Source organism: Myiozetetes cayanensis, unplaced genomic scaffold, assembly GCF_022539395.1.
Source record: "Myiozetetes cayanensis isolate MyiCay16 unplaced genomic scaffold, myiCay2020 scf17, whole genome shotgun sequence".
NCBI lineage: Eukaryota > Metazoa > Chordata > Aves > Passeriformes > Tyrannidae > Myiozetetes > Myiozetetes cayanensis.
This window is the reverse complement of record NW_026087378.1, coordinates 2,114,527-2,136,962: the sequence shown is the minus strand read 5'-3', so window position 1 is coordinate 2,136,962 and position 22,436 is coordinate 2,114,527. Positions and strand designations below refer to the sequence as shown.

Below are 22,436 nucleotides of genomic sequence, written 5' to 3'. Positions count from 1 at the left end.
TGGGTTACAGAATTTACTCGCTCTGACCACTTTTAAAGCCAATATCTCTCCTTAATCAGTTCCTCAGTAATCTAATCGTTATTAAGCATCTTTTGGAGGGATTAGAAATAGCTTTATTTTAAGACCTATAATTGTGCTTACAATATATAATCCCCCCAATAGACACATATAACTCATTTAGTTCACTGTGGATTTATTTTAGGAAATTAAGGCATTACAGGTGGTATTTTGAGGAATGGGAGAGGATATGTTACTTTTTAAATTCCTATTTCTTTTGACATACTGCATAAAGAAATCTCTGCAGTGTCTCTTTATACCCGTCTTTTTGCAATAACTTTGTCATAATTTACTTGTTCCTAAATTGAAAAATGTTTTTAGCATCTCCCTAAATTGTGTGTAACTAGATTTCACCTTAGACTTCACAGTGCCTCCAGGTACATTAGACAGTATAATGCACAGAAAAACTCCTATATCTTTTCTAAAGAATAGTTTCAATAGGTGTTGGATGCAGTTCATACCCATCATGTTTGAGGGGTCTTTGTCCTGAGCATCCTGGGATAACTTAGGAGAGTTATTTAAGAACCTCTGCAGAAGGAACCTTGTCAGGAGCCCGTATTTCCCACTGGGGTCGCTCTTCTAGGCTTTTCTTTTCCTTCTTTCTCTCTTCTTCCACCTTTTGCATTTTTTAAAATTACCAATTTTGATACTTTTTTATTGGCAATACAGTTGTGTAATCTCAGAGAAAGAAAAACAGAAAATAACCAAAATTTTGCTAAATTGGTTTGTTTCAGATTTCATCAGGATGGGAGAGGACAGGTGCAGGCAGGTTAAAAGAAAAAAAAAAAGAATTTAAAAAAAAAAAGACTTAAATGCAATCACTGCTTATTATCGCTTCCCAGATCGCATTTCTCCTCCAAATGTAATTATCTGGACTAAAATTGGGAGGGGAAGGAAAGGAAGCGACCCACAGCAGTACAGAATACTAAGCTAAATAGAATGAGGAATTTCTTATTTGTTATGCAAAGTGGGACATTCTTTCTAAAATACATTTTAATTTATTTTCCACTTGGCTTTCCAAAGAGAGATGTGCATCTCTCAGAAGGCAAATTTTGCCCTTCGGTTTGTTGCTTTATAGCTGTAACCCCACCAAGAAGTACAGTTGGTGGTAATTCTGTTTGGCACAATACATTAAAGATAATGAATGAGGGAAAGTCAGCTATCTGCTCCAGTATGAAATCTCTTCAATTCATGAGAAAAATACATTTCTAGAGAAGTTCACTGTCAGGACAGTGCACTTGACTGATTGAAAGGCTGTTTATTTGAGTTGTCTTAGAAAACTCATCTCTGAAATTAGACAGAAGGAAAATAGAAGGAAAAGAGAAGTGTCTTCCTGCAATAAACATTTAGAAAAAAATTGCTTTTAGAAAATTACAAATCCTTTGACTTGATACTGCATCAGGCTCGTGACATTTAAGATAATACAAGTATTTCACAGCACAAAAGCAAATCATGTAATTTAGCTTGCCTCAACAAGCATTGCCTCAGCGGGGGTCTCTAATTCAGCACAGACAAAAGATTTTATGAAGTTCTCAATATAAATACCCAGAATACTCTTGGTGCAGAAAATACCTTCCCAGAACCTCTACAATAGTCAGTTTTAGAGCATTAACTGCAATCAGTAGTTGAAATCTGCTGTGGATGGGGGCCAAGGGTGAGTCATGTGGGCTGGGGTATAAAGTGTGTATCAAAGCTAGATGTTATGTAAGTTTGACAGGAGCTAATGAGTGTGCTTGTGTGTGATTCTGTTCTAACTCGGTGTCAGCCCCTAATCGCCTCTGCACACATTAGTCAGCTTATCCTGCCTCTGCCCCTCACGGGACGTGTTCCCACAATGCTCTTACAACTCATGGAGAGGAGAAAGGAAGAAATTCAGGGGCTGCAAATTCCATGGTTTAGTCCATGTAGGTGTCTGTGTTCACTGGGGCTGAACAAACACGGTTTTTTCAGGTTGTTCTCGTCTTCCAGCTCAGGGATGAGGGTTTTCCTGGCTACCAGAGCTCTGGGCAACAGAGGGATCCTGAGTGGACAAGGGAAGTGGGGCTGGTGCTTGACCACTTCCATATTCCAGGGTGCTTTAAAGTATTACAGATGGTATTTTGAGGAATGTGAGAGGGTACATTACTTTTTAAGATCCTATTTCTTTTGACATATTGCATAAGGCAATCACTACAGTGCCTCTTTATACCCGTCTTTATACCCTCATTGTGGAGTTTTTGGAGGCACACCCAGCATTACACAGAATCCAGGTTAATTCTACTTCACCAAAATATGGGATTTAGATCCAGCTTTTCCTGAAAGGCAGCTTTGGTTACAAAAATACTCTGTTGTACTCGCAGTTAGCTGTAAAAGGCAGTGGTATAATGGATGTCCTGACAGTTTACACAGAGACTTTCCAGTTTGGCTATTTGAGGAAACAGGGCTGGAACAGGAATAGAAGCATTTCCTTTCTTGTTAGCACCAGGAACTTCTGAGGAATTATTTTGAATGATATATGCCAGTATAGCTGACAGTAATTAGATCAGGCTTGAAAAGTGTGAAAATTTGGGTTAAATATTAGATAAAACTTCCTGGTAATAAGATATACTGGGCTGTGGCATAGCCAGCCTGTGGAAGCAGTTCTGCATGCAATTTTAGAGCTCAATTAAAATATTTCTGTGTTGGCAGAGAGAAGACCTACTCTTTTGATAATCTGATAGAGCATCTCTAATTCTTTCACCTTGGGTATATTAATACTGCACATAATTAAAATCGGATCATGATAAATTAACTAATTTGCCCTTAGAATGATCAAAGACCCTTTTGCCCTCAGGGTTCGTAGTAGCTGCTGTTCCCCCCCCCTCCTCCCCACCTCCATTTTAATCATCAGTCTGAAATGTTTATTGGAAAAAGAAAAATTTCCAGGAATTAGGCTCTGAAAGTCCCCAGCTCCTGCAGCTAGTGAAGTGTAAGGATGCCCTCTGCTGAGCACGGGCTCAGGAGTTTTGGGATGGAAGCAGAACTGTCCCCTGCTGGGTACAGAAAGCATTTTCTCAAGCAGCTGGATATCAAGTCATAGTTCACTCATTTCTAACCTGTATCATGAATTGAACCTGAAGCACAACCTACCAGTGTTTGGAGAAGTGTGTAAACTAAAGATGATTTACTCACAGGGGTTTAACAAAACCCCAGTAGTTCAAGCATCAACTTTCTGCAGAAAGGTGTAGCACAGTTCTGGCATCCAGTTGCCTGGAAGTGGTGAGAAGGTATATTCAGTGGTGAAGGAAAACTGATGCTGAGAGGTTCTAAATACATTAGCAGCAAAATATATCACTATTCCTACTGAGAGCTTTTTAGTCCTTGTAAGGATGGTCAAGAGGAACACAACAATAAAGCCCTCTCAAATATGGCATGCACAGGGAGGTTAGTCTGCTTACATGTAATGCTTTGAAGTTTTCTTTTTGCTGCATAGCAAAGTCTGCCAAGAAGCTTGTGGAAAGTCAAGAAATGTGTGTATCCAGTAGCAGAAGTGAAGTCTTCAAGAGGAACACTGCCACTTGCTTGGTTTCTGAAAAGATTTGGGAATTCAGAACCATGAACAGCAACGGAGAGTTAATCCTGTGCTGCCAGTTTAAATTAGATCAAAATTTCCTCTTTCCTTCTTCTCAGTTAAGGCCGGGTCAGGACTTCTTTTGGTCTGACATTATTGGGGGAGGTTCAGCACCATCTTCACTCCCTCTCCAGTCTCTTCCCTTTAGCATGCAGAGTTGCAGAGAGCTATTAACTGCCCACTTTAGGCTCAGATATGTATGCCATGAAGAGCAGCAATATTTTGGGGAGGTGCATGGTGAGAGTTTTGTCATTGAATTAACTTTATAAATAATTCAGCGTACCTGAGGAAATCTGGAAGACTACAAGCTCTGAAACATATATTAAAAACACAAGTTCTGAATTCTAATTAAAATTCATGCTAATGGCAGAGTTTCTCATACAGAAAGTACTCTTTTTTTCCTAGCCCTTATTTAAATCAACTGAGTCTAATGCAAATAAATGATTTTGTAACAATTTACTTCATATGTAATGGTACCATATGGCTGGAAAAATGGGCTGGAAGAAACTTCATGAAGTGCAAGGTCCTGCACATGAGGAGACACAATCCCAGGCACAAATGTGTTCTGGGAAACACTTCTTTGTGCAGTGAGTGAACACTGGAGCAGGTGCCCAGAGAGCTTGTGGAGTCTCCAACCTTGGAGATATTCAAAAGCTGTCTGGGCATGGACTTGGGCAGTTGGCTTCTGGTAGCCTTGCTTGAGCAGGGGGATTGGACCAGGTGACCTCCAGAAGTTTTGCCAGCCTCAGTCATTCTGTGATAATAGTCTGGATGAACTAAACATGAACAAAAACTGATATAGGCTGACATTTTCATGCATAGAGTCAGAGATGTGAGAGCAGCAAAGTCAATAATAGCAACAACTGTGAATGTGGCCAGCACAGTGGTGTGTGAGCCTTTGATACCAGCAGTGCCTGGAGTCTGGCTGGGTGTGCTGAACACATCCAGAACTCAGTGCTGCTGTTGCAACAAGCTGGATCAACTAGTTCACATAGGGTAAGAATATCCTAACTCCTGAATCCAGTCATCTGGGATTAAATTAGTGTAGGGGAATATAGCCATATATTATGAATAATAATGCTCTAAACAAGTGAATTGTTTTTATTTGTTATGCTCTGTGCCTGTCTTTTGTAAATATTGTTGCAGCCAGCTGAAAGCGTGCGGGTCTGAATTCACATAACTGCCCTGAAACCTTCTTACATGAGAGGCATCACAGGCAGGTTTCTCCCTGGTGTTGAATGGAGACATTTCCAGCCTCCCAGGTCCTGAACTGGCAATTCAGAGCAGTTTGATTGCCTGCTTGATTGTTTGTGAGATAACGGTGAGATTGGCAGTGGCAGGGTAATTTACTGGAGATTGCAATGTCAGGCGATATCCAGGGGGGCTCGTGAGCATAAAGATGTGATTCTCATGACTGACAGGAGGCTGGGAGATTGATATGCCCATTCAGAGTTCATGGTGTCATCAGAAGGGTTTGGTTACGGCATCTCATAATCTGCTGCGTGATGAGGTCATTGCGGGTGTAACTTGTGCTCACCTCTAACAACAGGTAGAGCAAAAATACGATGCAGCTGCAATGTGTAAATGTAAAATTTATACCCTGTGGTTTTGCCTCAGTTATTTCTGGTGTGTTGATGGGATTTTTTTTTTGCCTGGTGGTCGTCTGAGTAAAAGAACTGAGTGGACTAAACAGTGGGCAGCTCTAAGTTCGTAGTTGCAAGGTTCTCACAAACTGAACAGGAATGCAGGATACTGGGAAAAAGTTCTCAGAGCTTGATAGGAAAAGTGCCTTGAGTTGTACCCTGAACTGAAGCTCCTGATGTCCTCAGAGTGATTATATAAAGTGGGTGGAAAATGGACTGTGGCAAAACAGAAAATTCCTACGGCCACGTTGGAAAGGATTTCAAGATAAATGGAGCTCTTGATGTGAATAGGCGGCTGACCTTAAAGCAACATGCAGCTCTCACAACAAGGTGCTTTGTCTGACTTAAATGTCTTTGGAGGCCTGACTGAAACATTGCCAGCATACCTGGGCAATTTTTGGTTTTAAATCAGACACAGTCATTTTAGGCACACACAATGGAAATACAAGGCTAATGGTAAAATAAGAAAGTTTTTTATAGTTTTGGGTTGGTTTTTTTTTTCTTTTTGTTGTTGTTTTTTCAGTTATCACTGTGCAGGTCTGTTGTGCATTTGAAAATCTTGAAAATGCATGAGTCATGATCTTACATAAATGTACTTTTGTCAGCTTCCCTGGAATGCTCTTTATTTTGTATGGTGTTCAATGTATGCCCTTGCCGTATTTATATTGAAAAAATCAGATTAATACACCTTGGAGAGACTCTGAAGGTTTACAGACATAAATAGATTGCAGACTGAATGCCTGATTCTTGCCAGAGAAGATGAACAAACAAATGTTTCTAAATTGTTAGAGATGATAATGTTTTAAAATAAATGGTTATTAATTTCTAAATTACAGTAGAACTCTATTGAGAGAACATAGTTAAATGGTGATACCAAAGGAAAGGATGATGCTAACTTGTTACTCTATGTGCTAAAAATAGTCAGTTGTTATTTTTTAAGTATACAGATCGATCTTCCCATTGACTCCATTTTAATTTCTGATGTTAAAATTCTATTTTTTCTTAAAAATACACCTTAAGAAATATTCTTGATGAACAACCTGATATGCAATATGATGACTGAACCCGCCAACTCTGAGGCTGATCCTTCCTTAACTAAGCACGCACATAAATTCTGAGATATCTATGGGAGGTGGGAGTTCCAGCAGCACTTCCCTCTGAATTGCCAAAATGGCTACAATTTCATTTCTGTTTTACTTAGGTAATGATAACTTACTCTGTCACCCCCCTTTCCTCTCAACTCCCCAAACAGGACAACTCAAATGAAACAGTGTAATTCTCGAGACAAACAAAAAACCCAAACAGACAAACAAAAGGGGGGAACAAAAACAAAACAAAAAACAACCAATCAAAAGGAAACAAACAAAAAACCCACCAGGCAAATAAACTAAACCAAAAATCCTTTATTCCTACCACTTCCTTCTTCCTAATTCCAGCGCCTAACAGATTACTTTGGGATTGATCCTCATCTAACATTGGTGACTCTTGGGGCTGTCCTGTGCAGGGCTAAGGGTTGGACTGGATGATCCTTGTGTTCCCAAGTCAGTAAATTCTGTGTTACATTAATTGTAGGTGTCTAAGCAGTGTGCTCAAAAGCCTCATCCTCGTTGCACCATTGGCTCAATTACCAGTTTTAGGGCACAGACATGTTATGAATAGTGAGCTTTAAGTTTTTCCCAGTGCCTTCAGTTTTCCATTGGATATTACAGCTCAGCAGTGCCGTGCAGCTGGCTGAACGTGAGGATTGTTACCTTTCAGATGGCTTGGTGGACTGCCTGGACCCAGACTGCTGCCTCCAGGCCACTTGTCAGAACAGCCTCCTGTGCCGGGGCTCGCGGGACCCCCTGGACATCATCCAGCAGAGCCACTCTGGAGCACCAGCTGTGAAGTCATTCTATGATCGAATCAAGCTCCTGGTGGGGAAGGACAGCACTCACATCATCCCAGGAGAAAATCCCTTCAACAGCAGGTAGCAGCTATGAATGTGGCACTGGATCTGTGCAGTTGAGAATTTCTCCCAACGATTTTATTCGTGTTTTAACGTGAGATGCTGCCTTCAGGTGCTTCATGTTTGCCCTGATCACACTCTGTTGCAGTTTGTGACGTGGGCTTTGTTTCACAAACTGAGTTTTATTAGCTTTTATTAGTATTTTAACGTATTGGCAACACCTAGAAGAAGGTTCCTTCCACTGAGCAGGAGGTTCTGGGATTTATATTTTATGAAGACTGCAGTCTAGACCAAGGGAAATGCAAAGTAGTTTCCAGTTAAAAGAGATTGTGTTTTATTTAGTACCATTAACACAAGTTTCAATAGCGGAATAACATTTCAAATAAATTTAAAGATACATTAACTTAGGGAGTTTTATTATTTATTCCTTATATAAAGCCATTTTACTTGTATCATCAATACATCTAAGTGTTCTTTTTCTTCTTGTTTGTTTTTTCCTAAGCTTGTTGTTCCTGTGATTATTAATTATATATTTGTAATGAATCTAAAAGCCAGCACATCATTAATTGATATTTGATGCCATTGTATGCTTACAAGAAGATTGGTATTATATAATATGTTAATTATGTTCATATCACCAAAATTAAAGCTTAAGAAAGAACATAATTTGAGATAACGCCCAAAAGATTGGATTTCGTTACAGGAAACTGTTCTCTCAGTCAGGATCCCATTACAGGCTTAATGGGTGATGTAGAGCAGGTCCCTCAATATTTGTCTGTAAAACAAGGATCATAATGTTTCTGGATACATCAGGCAGGTCCCCACTGTATTCGTTCCTGTACTGCTCAAACAGCACAATCATTTCCATATTCCATCACAAAGTCCCTTCTGGATCCTGCTCTGCATTAGATAGATTTTATGCTATTCTGTAAAGTACTCCATGCATACATACATGGAGTTGTTTGAAAGGAAAAAAAAAGAGAAAAAAATAATTCTATTTTCACTGAAATTTGTTGTGATCTTTTTTTATCAGCTCTGTAAAATTAAGATGGGGGAATTCATGCAATTTTCTGCAGAGTTCTGTGAAAAGGAAAACAAGACAAGAGAGAAGCTTACTAATTCATGAGGCTGAATAATTTGTTCAAAAAGTAATGCAGGCTATAGTATAAAAAGTAAATAGTCCACAGACTGGTTAGTACAATGCTGGGCTATGAGTTACCACCAGCAATATTTCCTCAAGTAGAAAGAAGCCAGAAGTTTCCTGTTATGTACTGGATGCTGACCAAGCTCAAGCCATTACCTCCTTATGCTCTGTGGAATGAAAATGGGTGTATTCCCTGTGTCTGTATTTCACTATCACCTGATAATGTTTAGCTGTGTTATTAACATGATCCAACACTTCATTCTGAGATCTTCAAGTGTTTTACAGAAGCAGGTGATTATCATTCCAAATTTCTAGATGGCTGCAGTGCTGTGCAGACATTGTTATGCCATCCAAGAAATATCAGAATTTGTATTAGAAATAATCAAGCTGTTTAAGTGTAGATATGAATTGGAGTCTTTAAAACAGCCTAAGAATTAAGCTGTTGACAGCCTAAGGGGTGCAGTGACACACTTGAAGGGATATCATCCAGAGGGACCTGGACAAGCTCGAGCAGTGACCCTCAGGAATCTCATGATGTTTAACAAGTGCTGGATCAGTGCTGGATCCAGAGGAGGCATCAAGATGATCAGAGGGATGGAGCAGCTCTGCTGGGAGGAAAAGCTGGGAGAGTTGGGATTGTTCAGTCTGGAGAAGAGAAGCTTTGGGGTGACCTAACTGTGGCCTTCCAGTGCCTGAAGAGAACCTACAAGAAACATGGACAGAGACTATTCACAAGGGCCTGGAGTGGCAGGGCAAGGGGAAATTGCTTCAAACTGACAGAGAGTAGGTTTAAATTAGATACTAGGGAGAAAATCTTCCCTGTGAGGGTGGTAAGACCCTGGCACAGGGAAGCTGTGGCTGCCCCATCCCTGGAAGTGTCCAAGGCCAGGTTGGATGGGGTTTGGAGCAACCTGGGATAGTGGAAGGTGTCCCTGCCCATGGCAGGGTATTGGAACAAGATGATCTTTAAGGTGCCTTCAAACCCAAACCGTTCTATGGTTCTATGAATTAGAGCTTTAGGCTAAGCAGGAGCTGACAGTTCAGTCCTGAGGCTCCCTTGAAAAAAATCTCATCTGAAATTATAGATTTCTTTTTTTTTTTAAATATGTTTTCCAGGGTTCCTGGTGGCAGGAGTCTTACTTCTATTTTATTCCTCTGAAGTACACTGCAGATTTTAGCATAACTGTGTAAATGGCATATTAATGACGTTAAAATTTGCCTTAACCTCTAAGTTGTGAAGGTGCTTTTGATAATTCTGCAGCTCAGCTGTTATTTTTGGTAGCAGTTTTAGGCAAATTATTGTATAGTGTCAAAATGTAAGTTTTAAAACTAAGGTTTTTGACTTTTTAAAAGTGCCACAGGGTTAGACTCCTGAGTTTTACATATACTGAAGCTGCCATAGTCCCAAGAATTAGCTCCCATGAAAGATACTGGCTCTGTTTGCTCTCATTCCATTGAGAGACAGGAAAAAGTGGAGCAAAATAGTGGTTATTATTTTTTTCCAGTCTTAGAATAAGAAAAAGTTATTTCCTACCCTGCTAAAGCAATAAAAACAAAATTTATTGTTTGCAAAAATATTTAAGTCTCATTAATCATTTCTGTGCAGAAACAAGATGAAGTTTTCAGAAACACAAAAGCTACCTTTTTACACATTTAAATTCCTTGTTAAACAAAAAGGAAAAGCACTTCGTGTATCAGCTTAATTTGTAAGTTACACTTTTAAAAGATTACCAAAGAAAGGTTGTCCTATGTGTGACTATTAGTCAAAATATAGCTTCTTATAAATCCAGATTTTAACTACATTTTACCTTTTTTTAATATCCATTGTGTTCTTGATTCTAGAATTTTAGAAATGAAAAGGAAGATTATTGACCAAAATATTTTATTCACATTATTTCCTGAAATATTAAAATTTAAGGTAGAAAAAAATTAAGTCATGACATTACTCATTCTCTTCTGCCATATGATGATTTCTTTCTAAATCTACTTTCTGCACACTTCCCCTAGAGAAGCTTGAGTGACTTTCTTCCTGCAACTATTTCTCAGTGTTTATAACATTAAATATTTCAAGCAAAATGAATAATGCCAAGGCAATTATCTTTGTCCAATATGTTTCCAAGTAGATTTTTCTTAGCAAGTAGCAATTTCTATTAAATCCCATATTCTGATATGAAATGTTATTTTGCAAATTAAAATTTGACCTGAAGGATCAAGAAGCAGTTGAAAGTTCTAAAAGAAAAGTAACAGAAATGGTTCATTTTCATTAATTTGTTTCTTTTATTGAAGAAAATATTGTACCTGTTTGGAATAAAAATACGAGGAAGTAGTTTTTAAATAATCAGTACAATACAGTTAGGAAAATGTGGGGTTGGGATCCCTGAGGTTATGGGTTAAGAGGACTGAACTCTCTCCCTGTTTCCCAGGTCGACTTGTCCTGTTTTCACATTTCCAGTGTAGAAATGGAAGCCATCTACAACGAGCTCTTTCTTTTCCCTCTCCCTTTTACCAAGCAGCTTCCACCCCCACCAATCTGCTTCTCTCAGGGTACAGGGAAGGAGGAAGGGAAAGGAGCCAGGGGCTGGAGACTCATCTCCAGCTGGGAGCAGCAGCACTTTCTGCCCGCTGTGCACTTAACATGCACTCTCCAAAGAGAAAAAAACCACTGTGCCCCTTGGAGGGAGAGCTCATCTTCACGTCCCTTAGGTTGAGCAAAGCTGCTTATCCTGCTGGCTGAGAAAACTCTTTGTTTTGCCTGTGCATAAAGATGGCCTTAAAACCAAATCCTTCCTCCTGCTGGCAAAGTGCAAAGCGAAGGGTTCCAAATCGGGACCGAATGTGGTGTAGGAACATCAGTCATTCCGTAGGACAAGGGCATGGGAACCTTAACTTGGAGAATTGGATTGTGGAGGAAAAAAGATATGGCATTGCACCATATTTTTCAAGTGTATTAGGCACCCACAGGCACGTTATTGTACACAGGGAGGTTTTTGAGCTCTAGTGGGGCTGCAGGGTCACAGCTCTGGCCTGGCTGAATGTGAGGGAGATTTCTACGCTGCAAAGCCTCGTTAGACAATGAGGCAAAGCCTTGTTAGACAAGGAAAGCACTGACTCCCATTCTGTATACACATCTCACTGCATAGATAAACAGAGTCTTGATTAAGGTGTACAGAGGGAGCTGGGCAACATTGTGGCTCCTCAATATTTGAAAAATCTCTGGAGAAAATTGGATTTCGACTAAATGAGGCACAAGTGTTCCACTGCTCCGCTTACAAACAACATAACTTCCCTTTTGTGATTAATACCTTTAATTCTCCTTCTTTTTTTCAGTCTTGTGTCTCTCATAAGAGGCCAAGTGGTGACTACAGATGGAACTCCTCTAGTTGGGGTCAACGTGTCGTTTGTCAAGTATCCAAAGTACGGCTACACCATCACTCGTCAGGATGGCACGTGAGTGTCTCCTGTTCATTGAGCCCCTCTTTCATATGTGGTGTCTTTGCTGGTTAACAGATGGTGTGATCTAGTGGAACCGTGTGGTATCAGGCATTGCCTTCCTCCCAGGGCAAAGAGCTATTAAGTAAACACAAAAGTAATTTTTCACGTGGCATTTTGAACACCAACTGCATGTAAATACGAACAGGCTGACTTCTGGTAATGACGTGTTAGCAGGCAGACTCCTTTCAGATAAATTGCTCTTTATCTATGAAAACATTTGTGGACTACAGCAATATCCAGCTGAGACCAGAAATATTTTATTTTAAAATGCAATGCAGGCTAACACTTCCAGGAAAAAAAAAATTATCATTATAGAATAGTATATTTTGTTAAAAGTTCCCTTCTGCCTCTCTTTCCTTTTGAAGATCCACTCTCTTTTGAGTTTCTTCAGGGTAGAATGTAATCAAAAGATTCTAATTGAATATATTTAGACAATTTCCTGCTGTGCAAAAAAGTGCTCTTTCCCCCTTGTATCAGCTTATTTGAAATGCACACAGATTCAGATAAACAAAAGTCAGTATGTCATGGTTTATCTGGTTTACTGGCTGTGGTACCTAAAACAATCTATCTGACACAGGCATTGTAAACATTTGCCGTTTTATCTTGATCATGCATACAAACAATTGAATTGAAATAATTAATATGAGTCAACTGAACTATAGGGAGTATTCAAGTGCCACATTTCTCAGAATATTAATCTGTTATAATAAAAGTATAATGCTGATTTCAGTGGTTTAATACTTCAGTAAATGGTGAGATGAACTATATTTAAAACTGAATAAATTGTTGAAGTCATTGAGTAATTTGTTACATTGCCAGCATTTACATGGAACAACTGATACCTGCTTCTGTTGTTAGAACAACCTGGAAGCATTTTACTCCTTAAGGCCAGATTTCAAACACCTGTGCAGCTCCACATAGCTGCTGTGGTTGTGTAGGGAGTTGGGAGTAAACACCTAATATCCCTGAAAAATGACAGATCAGTTATCCTGGGGACAGGGATTCTTGTTTGTAGAACACTTCTCATTACGATTCTCTTACTGCCACCTGTCCTATTCTGTGCTTGATGGACAGGGTCTTTCAGGAAATGGATAATTAGTTGTCCAGCTCAGAATGAACTTGGCTTCTCTGCTTATTCTGTTTAAGGGGCTTGTAATAATAAATGTGGTGGTTTGTCTGTTGGGCATTTTTTGAATTATTTAATGCAGATTTTATATCAGAATGAGGTTTGTCCAGGTGACTTCAAATCATTGCTTGTGTTGGCTGGTTTTCAGCTGTTTAGTTGCCAGAGATTCACATCCCATTATTGATCATTTGAAGCATGACATTTAAAACATATTCATGGTCCTCTCCCTCTCCCCACCTCCAGTGGGATGGGGAGAGAATCAGAAAGGTAAAAGTAAGAAAACTCGTGGGTTGAGATAAAAGCAGTTTATTAACTGAAATAAAATAGTAATCATAATAAATTCTAATGAAAAGGAAAATAACGAAAAGGGAAAGAAATGCCCAGCCAGATCTGGAGCAGCTTCTCCCCTAGTGTGGCCTGGGATATCCCTTGGGTCATTTGGGGTCAGTTGTCCCAGCTGTGTCCCCTCCCAACTCCTTGTGCACCCACATTCTGCCCTCTGGTGGGGTGAGGTGAGGAGGAGGAAAGTCCCTGACTCTGTGTAAGCACTGCTCAGCAATAACAAAAACACCCCTGTGTTACCAACATTGTTGTCACCCTGAATCCAAAACTCAGGCAGCTATTAGGAAGAAAATTAACCCCATACCAGTCAAAACCAGGCATATACCCATGGCCATAGGTGTACCTCTGTGTCATTAGCCAGGAATGTTATTACTGGAATTATTCAGTCTTGTCACTTCTAAAGGCCACATTTTTCTAGGTTTGACTTGGTTGCAAATGGTGGAGCTTCCCTGACCTTGCACTTTGAACGGGCCCCGTTTATGAGTCAGGAAAGGACAGTGTGGCTGCCATGGAATAGCTTCTATGCCATGGACACACTTGTGATGAAGACAGAGGAGAACTCCATTCCCAGCTGTGATCTGAGTGGTTTTGTCCGTCCTGACCCAGTCATCATTTCATCACCGCTTTCAACTTTCTTCAGTGACGCTCCCAGCCGGAATCCCATCGTGCCAGAAACCCAGGTAAGAACAGTGGGAGTGAAAAGGGTACAGAAATCAGTCACCATGTCCCTGCAATTGCTGCAGCAAATGCCTCTGTAGAGCTGCATTTGTTCTGACAGGTACCAGGTATTCTAGTGAGGGCTGCAGGAGATATCCCAGGTTTGTGTCACCCAGACACATTTATCTTTGACTACCTTGCACTATCCCACTATCATACAATATATCAAGTATATCTCTGTATTTCAGTTGACAGCTTAGGTTGTTCAAGAGAATTTTGCAAAGGATTGGCATGTGGTGCCAACCACAACTGTTTCCTTGTTTACAACTTAGGACAAAGGAAAACTGCCCTGGTACTGTTGTTACACTGTATTCAGTTAGTCTTTATACTGTGAGTGCAAGTTGGGGGTTCCTGTGACTGTGTTTGTCATGTTTCCCTTGCATATAACTTGCAGTAAAAATACTTGTACTTAAAAAGAATGTGTACCCAGACACCCAATAACTATTTGTCAGAAATGTCAGCTGAACTGTGTCACTGCACTGCTTTGAGGACAGCCATTCCCAGTAGCAGAAGGTCATAAGTTCATAAGACTATGCAAGGTGATATTAAAAAGTAAAAATAAAAATCACTAACATGAAATGCTTGATTCTTTTCCTGTTCAGGTTCTTCATGAAGAAATTGAGATCCCTGGCTCTAGTATAAAGCTCAGCTACCTGAGTTCCCGTACTGCTGGATACAAATCCTTACTGAAGATCATCATGACTCAGACCCTTGTGCCTCTGAATCTCATCAAAGTTCATTTGATGGTGGCGGTTGAAGGGCATTTATTTCAAAAATCGTTTCAGGCATCTCCCAACTTGGCATATACATTTATCTGGGACAAAACAGATGCATATGGTCAGAAGGTGTATGGGTTGTCAGATGCTGTAGGTAAGTCAGCTCATACAAGCTCCAAAACTTTCAGGTGACTCCTGTAATTCTAAACAGGAAAACTGCAAGAGATTCTTGTGGAGGAGCAAGTACAGACTGAACAGTTCTTGTCTCCCTGACACAGTTTATCTTTGTATTACTGTTCTTTTACACATTAAAGATCATATTCAGAGGGTCTAAAATCCATCACCATGCCTTTGTTTCCTGATTGGTACCTGACTTAGAAGGTTTAGACCAGGAAATAGGAAAAACTGGACACAGGAACTTAGGTGAAACCTAGTCCATCATTATGTTTCTGTTTTCTTTCAGTTAAGAAATGATCCTCATGGCTGACAGTCTGCAGAGCACTTGGGTTTTCACACATGCCATTATTGTAGTCTCTTGTGGTATAACACATTTGAAATGAAAACGCTGTTCCTCTAATGCTGTTCAGTCTTGTAGTTCTGTAGCTATTTTTAGTTTGCTTGGTTTTAGTGGGTGGGAAAAAGAGTGATCATCATAATATTTTTCAGTTTTCATTGAGTATCAGAATAATTTTGATACAACAGTGCTAAAAATGAGCATCAGAGCTGTGCCAGTGTAGAAACAACAGCTTATTTTTAGTCTTAATTATTTTCTATATTTTCTAAATTTGTCTTTGCTGTAGCTTTTCTTTCTGACATTATTGCATGGGATAATGCTCTCCTGAGTAATGCTTACAGTGCACTTGTGCTTAAATGCACACAAAGTTTTCACTGCTGTTTGGTATATGGTATGTAAAATGAATACACTAAATAAATGCCATGAACACCTGGCAAATAAAGAATTTGATCTTGTCCTGTTATCTGATAGAATAATTTTATTATATTTTACAAGTCGTATTTCTCACTCTCCTCCCACCAAACCAGTCACTTCCCAGTGTGAGCTGTTAAGATAGAAGTGATCAGATCCCTGCAGAGTACATGTGAATGAAGTTTCAAATTTATGTCTAGTCAAAGATCTGAATACAATATTGTAGAATAAAAAGGAGTAGTATAATCACTCCATCTTCTTGAGGGGCCTGTGAAACTGGAATGCTGATTATTGGGAATGTGCTTTGGACATTTAATTCAGTGTTTGTTCAGCAAGTCTATTAGATTTTCTTTTATTTCAGTGTCTGTGGGTTTTGAATATGAGACTTGCCCCAGTCTCATTTTATGGGAGAAGAGGACAGCGCTGCTGCAAGGATTTGAACTAGATCCTTCAAACTTAGGAGGATGGTCCCTGGATAAACACCATGTGCTTAATGTCAAGAGTGGTGAGTTGGTTAATTCCATGTGTTTTCTGTCCTATATGGAGTTTTGCCTGCGAACGCTTTTTTTTTGCTTTATATTACACTTTAAAAAATGCATTTTCTTCAATCTTTTTGTGTCGTCTTTAGCTCAGTAAGGTATGGAACACATTCCAACTGTCAGAAACTTTTTGGAACAAATTTTTGACTGTTCTGCACAACATGACTTTCTGAGTCCAGATCTCTATCTTCTATTCTGTTGTTCATTTATTCCCCTGTAATATCTTTTTGTCTTCCTTCCCTTTTGCTTTTTAATGGACCATACCCATTCCTGGTTCCTTTTACTTGGCTTTTTTTTCCCTCTGAGATGAGGCTTACAAGGAGTATGAGTCTGTGACCAGATACTGACTTTCATTTGTCTTTCTCATTTGCCACCTGTCTGTATTTTCCTCACTTCTCTTTGTCTTTCCGTATCCTAAGCTGAACGTTTCTGATCCCCCCATTTTACTCTTTGGGAGCTGAATGCTCAGCATATATTTTATTTGATCCCTATAAAGTGTTGTTTACAGCCTTCCTGCTGATCCCTGCATTAACAAATAGCAAAGGATATTTTTGCTCAATAAATCTAAAGTAGCCTTCAGGATAGGCAAGATGAGGCTATTTGAACACACTTGCAGTGCTGGGCAGTGGATCCAACACTTTTTGAAACAGATATTTGGGTAGTGCATGTCACTGTTGTGGGGAGCCAGTTGCATTAGGATCATACAGCTGCATTTCTGAAAGAACACGAGGCTGAAACTGTCCAGACAGATATCCACAGTTTTTGATGACACTGAAAATGTTCGCTCTGTCAGAGAATCCACTCTTTTCTTGGAACAGGGATCTGCTCTCTTAAACATTTTGAAAATAAATCCTATCTTAAAGGTATTTCTTTGAAGCATAATAAAAATCCGTACCACTACCTTCCCTCTTGCCTTTTATCACTGATCCTTAGTAGCCCTTCTGGGAGTTTCATCTGTCTCCTATCCTTTCTTTTTCTATGTTACCATCTTCTCTGATGCCTTTGTTTCTCATTTTTCATTTTCCATTAAAAAAAAACTGTGAAAGACTGAGAGGTGGAAAGAGAATAGTAAGGTTGGCACAAAATTCCAGACAAAACATAGTATAGGAAACTGGAATGAGAGGATCCAGGCATAGAAATAAGGAACACATCTTCTCTGCTTTTGCCTTCCCAGTTAATATCACAGTCTAAACCACAGCACCAGGCCAGAGCTGTGTGGCAATGTTTTCTTTCATAATGAACACTAAGGGACTGTGGGTGTAGATTTGGGTCTGTGGGTGTGTGTGTGTGTGCTTTTCAACACTGAATCTCATTGCACCTTTATTTTTACTACTGCAAAGCCCTTTTGCTCTTCTCGTTCGACTGAAAACCCAAATGCTGGAGTCTTTTCAGTGTACAGCCCTTAAGAGCAGCTGTTGGAAAGAGAACAGCCTGAAGTCCCTTGCAATGAATGGTGGTAATAACCACTTCTTCTCCTCTTTGTCATTAGGTATATTGCACAAAGGCAACGGAGAAAACCAGTTCCTAACTCAGCAGCCGGCTGTGATAACCAGCATTATGGGGAATGGGCGCCGGAGAAGCATATCCTGCCCAAGCTGCAATGGTCTGGCAGAAGGAAATAAGCTTTTGGCCCCTGTAGCACTGGCAGTGGGTATTGATGGAAGCCTCTTTGTTGGAGATTTTAACTACATCCGGCGTATCTTCCCCTCCAGGAATGTTACTAGCATATTGGAGCTGAGGTAAGGTGTTAACCTTAGTGCTGCACTTCTGGAGCCTGTGCTCAAATCAGCCTTTACCATTACTTTTTATAATTTTGAAAAACATTGTCACTTTCAACCTACTTAAATTCCAGTGGAGAAATGGGGCACAGAAATGCATAGTTCAAAAGCCTGTAGCTTATCAGAGCGGTGACTACAGAGAAGGAATTAAGAGTACAAATCAATTGGTACGAAAAGTGCAAACCATCCCCTTCTGTCTCATTGGTGATCATTGATACAATCTCCCCTCTGTGCTATACCTCTTTTAGTTTTGTTTGAAAACTGCAGAACTGACTGCCCTTAGGTGCTGAGCCACAGTGATAAGCAGAGGTGTACCAGTCTCACGAGGTCAGAGGGAAGGGTTTCCTATCCGTGGTTTTGAGAGCCACTTGCCTCATTCTTGTAATTCTGTTCCTCTAGGTTGACAAGTGCAGTTCAGGTTGACATACAGAGCCATTTTGCATCATCAGAACTCTTTTTGAGATTTTAACTCTGTCCTCCTGTCCCATGCCCCCTTCCAAGCTTAAGATTTGGTCACTTAATAGGGAAGGCATGAGTGTAGAGTGTACCACTTCACCCATTTCTGTTCCATCTCCTTTTTTCATTCTTCTAGGAGAGGCAAGAGCTACTGCTTCAAACCCTAACTCATGTAACTGGACCTTATACTTACAGCACTACTGAGGATTTGCAGAAAAATAAAGAAAAATACCATGCACTGGCTGTGTGCTGACCCTTCTGGAGCCCACTCAGGCAGCAGCATTAGTGCTCCTGGAAATTGGATATAGCTGCAAAGCACACAGAGTGAATTTAGGTCACTAGTCTTTTCTTAATGATATGACCAATCACCAGTTCCTCTGCTTCCACTGTACTTTCAGTTTTTAATTAGTGGGAAAAAGCACAAAACTATTGGACTGGTAAAGAATAGGAGGCCTAGCTCTATTTTACACCTCTCTTCCATTCATGTCATTCTGTTGATGTCACTATTGTGAATTCTGATTCTATATAAGAGAAAAGAGATCTGATTCAGGCCAATTCTACTCTGAAATCACTCTCTGACACCTACCTCATACACCATCAGGCTGCCTCATTATATTTTTTTTTTTAAAGTCATGGATCATGCAGTGCTTTCTGCTAGCAGCTCAGTGTAAGCCACAGAAGGTAGCTGGCATGGACGTGTGACCTGCTATAAATATTTATATCAATATGCACTAAAATTCTGCGTTATATAGAATATGCTAATTTTATTTTATTTTTTTCTAATTCAGTCAGTTCTGTTTAGCTTTCTAGTGAATAGGACTACAGCTTTATAGGTGAAGAAAAACATTTTCAGATTAGGATATTTAATACAAGGAATCTGTCTGCACCTCACTTCCTAATATCAACCAGTGGCAAAGCTTTGTAGCACACCTGATGTTTGAAAATGTTACCTCAAAGTTTACAGCAGTATCAGTCTGAGTACTTTGCTTTCTTTCTGTGCAAGAGAGACTGAGAGGGAGCTTCAGTTTTCATTACATGAGAGGGGAAAATGGGAAAGAACATCAGTAAAGAGACAGAAGATGGACTTCTTAATCTGCTGTTGTCCAGTTTCTCCTTTACGAAACTGTTTTCCACAACATAGTTTCTTTAGCTTATGTTAGAACTGTTGGCAAGGAACAGTGAAGCTACTGTATAGCGAGTGCTGTTGGACAGCCACAAAGGACTTGACAGGTTTTTAGGATTTACAGGTTTTATATTACATTATGATGTCTTTTGCCCCCTCTTCCTCTAAAGGGAATTAAGATCCATTCCAGCAAACATCATCTATAGCAGTAATTGTGATTCATTGCCCATCTTAAAGTCTGTATGAGTTACACAAGTAAGAGTTTGAAGATTTGAGCCATTTAAGTATGAACAAGAGCAGAGTCTTCAGCTTGTATCAAGTAGCTTGGATAACGCTGCAATAGCATGTCAGCAAGTATTACAAACCAAATACATCACTTTATTTAGATTTCACAACTGATGTAATTTTGGTTTCACATAAACCAAGATAACTCTTGAGTAACTTTACAAGTCAGAATATCCCAGTGTGCATTTTTGCTTCACACTGTCCTTCATGAAGATGCCTGATTGGAATGGCAAATAGGGATTTTGACTCAAGTGCTGCGTGTCCCACTTAACACTGGTACTACAAGCTGGGGGCTGTGCCTCGAGTGCTGCAGCTCAGGAGTCATGTACCTCTTTGTTTCCTTCAGTGGATATTCCTAAATTGAAATTACATCAACACAGTGAAACACTGTGGTGTGGAGAATGTATTAATTTTCTTCTGGGAAGCAGAGGACACTTTTCCCTTGGCTTTGTGTCTGGGCAGTAAACTGTGGATCAGTTAATGCTGTTTATCCCCCATTGTACAGTACCTTACTGCTCACTTACGAGGGGTTTTTTTCACCCTCATATTTGTTTTGATAGGCTTGAACAGATACCAAGGAGCATCCAGACTTGCTTTAAGCAATTATTTTAGTGACTGGAAGGAGAGAAAAACAAACTACATAGTAGAAATTTGTTTAGAAATGGCCTGTTGGAAAACTATTTGGACTAGAGAGTTTACCTCCAACTGGCAGATAACATCCCGAGCTTGGTGCTCCTCCCTGCCCAGCTCTGTATTCAGAAAACTGCCCATTTCTCTCTCTCCCAGCCCACAATATTTCCAAGTGAAAACTCTTTCAATTGTCCAGAAAGTTTCCTGTATGTGAGGGTGGGGGTGGGGGCAGGGGTATCCTACTAGGGAACCCTATCCTTCCCAGTCACTCTTCATCTGTAAACTAAGCCAAGGCTAGTGCTGAAAAGAGATATCTTCTCCTGTGTCCTTTTGTAAAATAAAACAAATACTATGTTTGCTTTACCATCTATTCTTCAGCTAACTGTTTGTTCTTTTTTCTTCTGTTTCCTTTCTATAAAGAAATAAAGAGTTTAAACATAGGTAAGACATGAGCTCTTTCCCATATAATTTGATATGGTTTGTTTGCTTCATTGTGTTTGCTTTTTGTGTTGTGCTTCTTGTGTAATGTTATGTTCTTCATGTACCATATATAGAAACATTTTTATGTGCTAATTGTGTGTTATGAATATGCTAAGCATTAGCAATTATGAAATGCAGTCAAAAAGCAACCAAATAAGTTCTGACAGTAATTACAAATTTCTAGTAGAATGCAAGTATAACGAACCTCAAGCTAACCTGTAGATAAACACCTCTCCCTGCTGTCTATAATTGGTCTAAATGGTCAAGGTAAACTACAACAGCATTTACACAAATGCCAGAGAGGTTCACAAAAGCACTAATGACTGCATATAGGCCAAAAACTCATTTTCTGGTCATTAATGATTTTCTGAACCTGCTGTCCTTTGCCATAATTTAGTTTATATTTCATTTGTCAAACACATTTAATAGTTAGTCAACCTGTGGGTTGTATGCAACCACTAGGAGCAGTCATTGTAAGATTCAGGAGGGAGGCATAACTTTCTGCATGTTAGGAGAAGCAATTTTTCATCATCTCACCTCAGCACTAGGTATTCTGAATGGCAGCAGCTTAGGAAAACCTCCTTTCATGCCACACATGGGACAGGGAGGAAGTTCATCCTGGAGAAAATCAAGGGCAAGAACAAGAAGAGCTGTTGTAAACTATTCCATGGTGTCCTGTGCATCACCCTTTTAAAACCATACTTTCCATTTATGTAATACAAGTTGATGCAATAGATGGTCTGGGCTAAATAGTATTATTTTCCCTTAACAGTGTATTTTGGTATAGCAAGTGTAACACCACTAAATATTTTTATCTGGATGAACTCATTCACAATTTGCTAATGATTACTGGTGGTGCTGGAGGTTCCTTGTTTGCTTCTCTGAAGCTTAGTTCCTTTTTCAGATGCTTAGAGATTTGCTCTGGGCAGCTTCTCTTTTTGGTTAAATTTAAAGAAAAGCTGTTGTTGCACTGTTGTGAATTCATTGCACCTGTGAGAAGAACAGGGAGGATAAGCTGGTCCTGCTGGCACTTGCTGAGCACTCACACAGAGCAGAGTGAGGCTGCAGGTGCTGGTAACCACTGCATTCACTCAGGAGGGCATGGAGGCAGAGACATTATTGGCAGAGGCCTCTGAGAAATACTGAATGCCATGGAAAATCTTTTAAAACAAGGTACAATCCTTGGCCTCCTGTAATTCAAATTAGATATTACAATGATGTGGGGAAAAGAGAGGCAGAGGTCTTTAATTGCTCGGGTGCCAGTTTGAGACATACTGACTACTCAGTTATAAAACACATCCCCGTTTGAGGCAATAGGCTCATCAGTCCTTTGGGGACACAGTGAGTGCACGTCACCTTCCAGCAGTTGTTTTCTGCCAAAGTCCCTCAAAAATTTGCATGGAAAGTCTTCTACTATCTGTTCCCTTACAGGGCTCAGGAAGGAGG

The 22,436-nt window shown here is 39.8% G+C and overlaps 1 protein-coding gene across 16 annotated transcripts in view; it reads left to right on the top strand.

The window, feature by feature from the left end:
• The window catches only part of TENM2 (teneurin transmembrane protein 2), a 617,318-nt gene that overhangs the window by 567,579 nt on the left and 27,303 nt on the right, over nucleotides 1-22,436 (top strand). For 13 of the 16 annotated variants that reach the window (XM_050312365.1, XM_050312379.1, XM_050312377.1 and 10 more), the window contains 7 exons: nucleotides 7,048-7,258; nucleotides 11,709-11,828; nucleotides 13,760-14,021; nucleotides 14,661-14,928; nucleotides 16,061-16,204; nucleotides 17,728-17,977; nucleotides 20,931-20,951. In XM_050312365.1, coding sequence (XP_050168322.1) covers nucleotides 7,048-7,258; nucleotides 11,709-11,828; nucleotides 13,760-14,021; nucleotides 14,661-14,928; nucleotides 16,061-16,204; nucleotides 17,728-17,977; nucleotides 20,931-20,951 — 1,276 coding nt within the window. The remainder of the gene's footprint in view (nucleotides 1-7,047; nucleotides 7,259-11,708; nucleotides 11,829-13,759; nucleotides 14,022-14,660; nucleotides 14,929-16,060; nucleotides 16,205-17,727; nucleotides 17,978-20,930; nucleotides 20,952-22,436) is intronic. The other 3 variants (XM_050312378.1, XM_050312371.1, XM_050312366.1) reach the window with 1 other exon arrangement.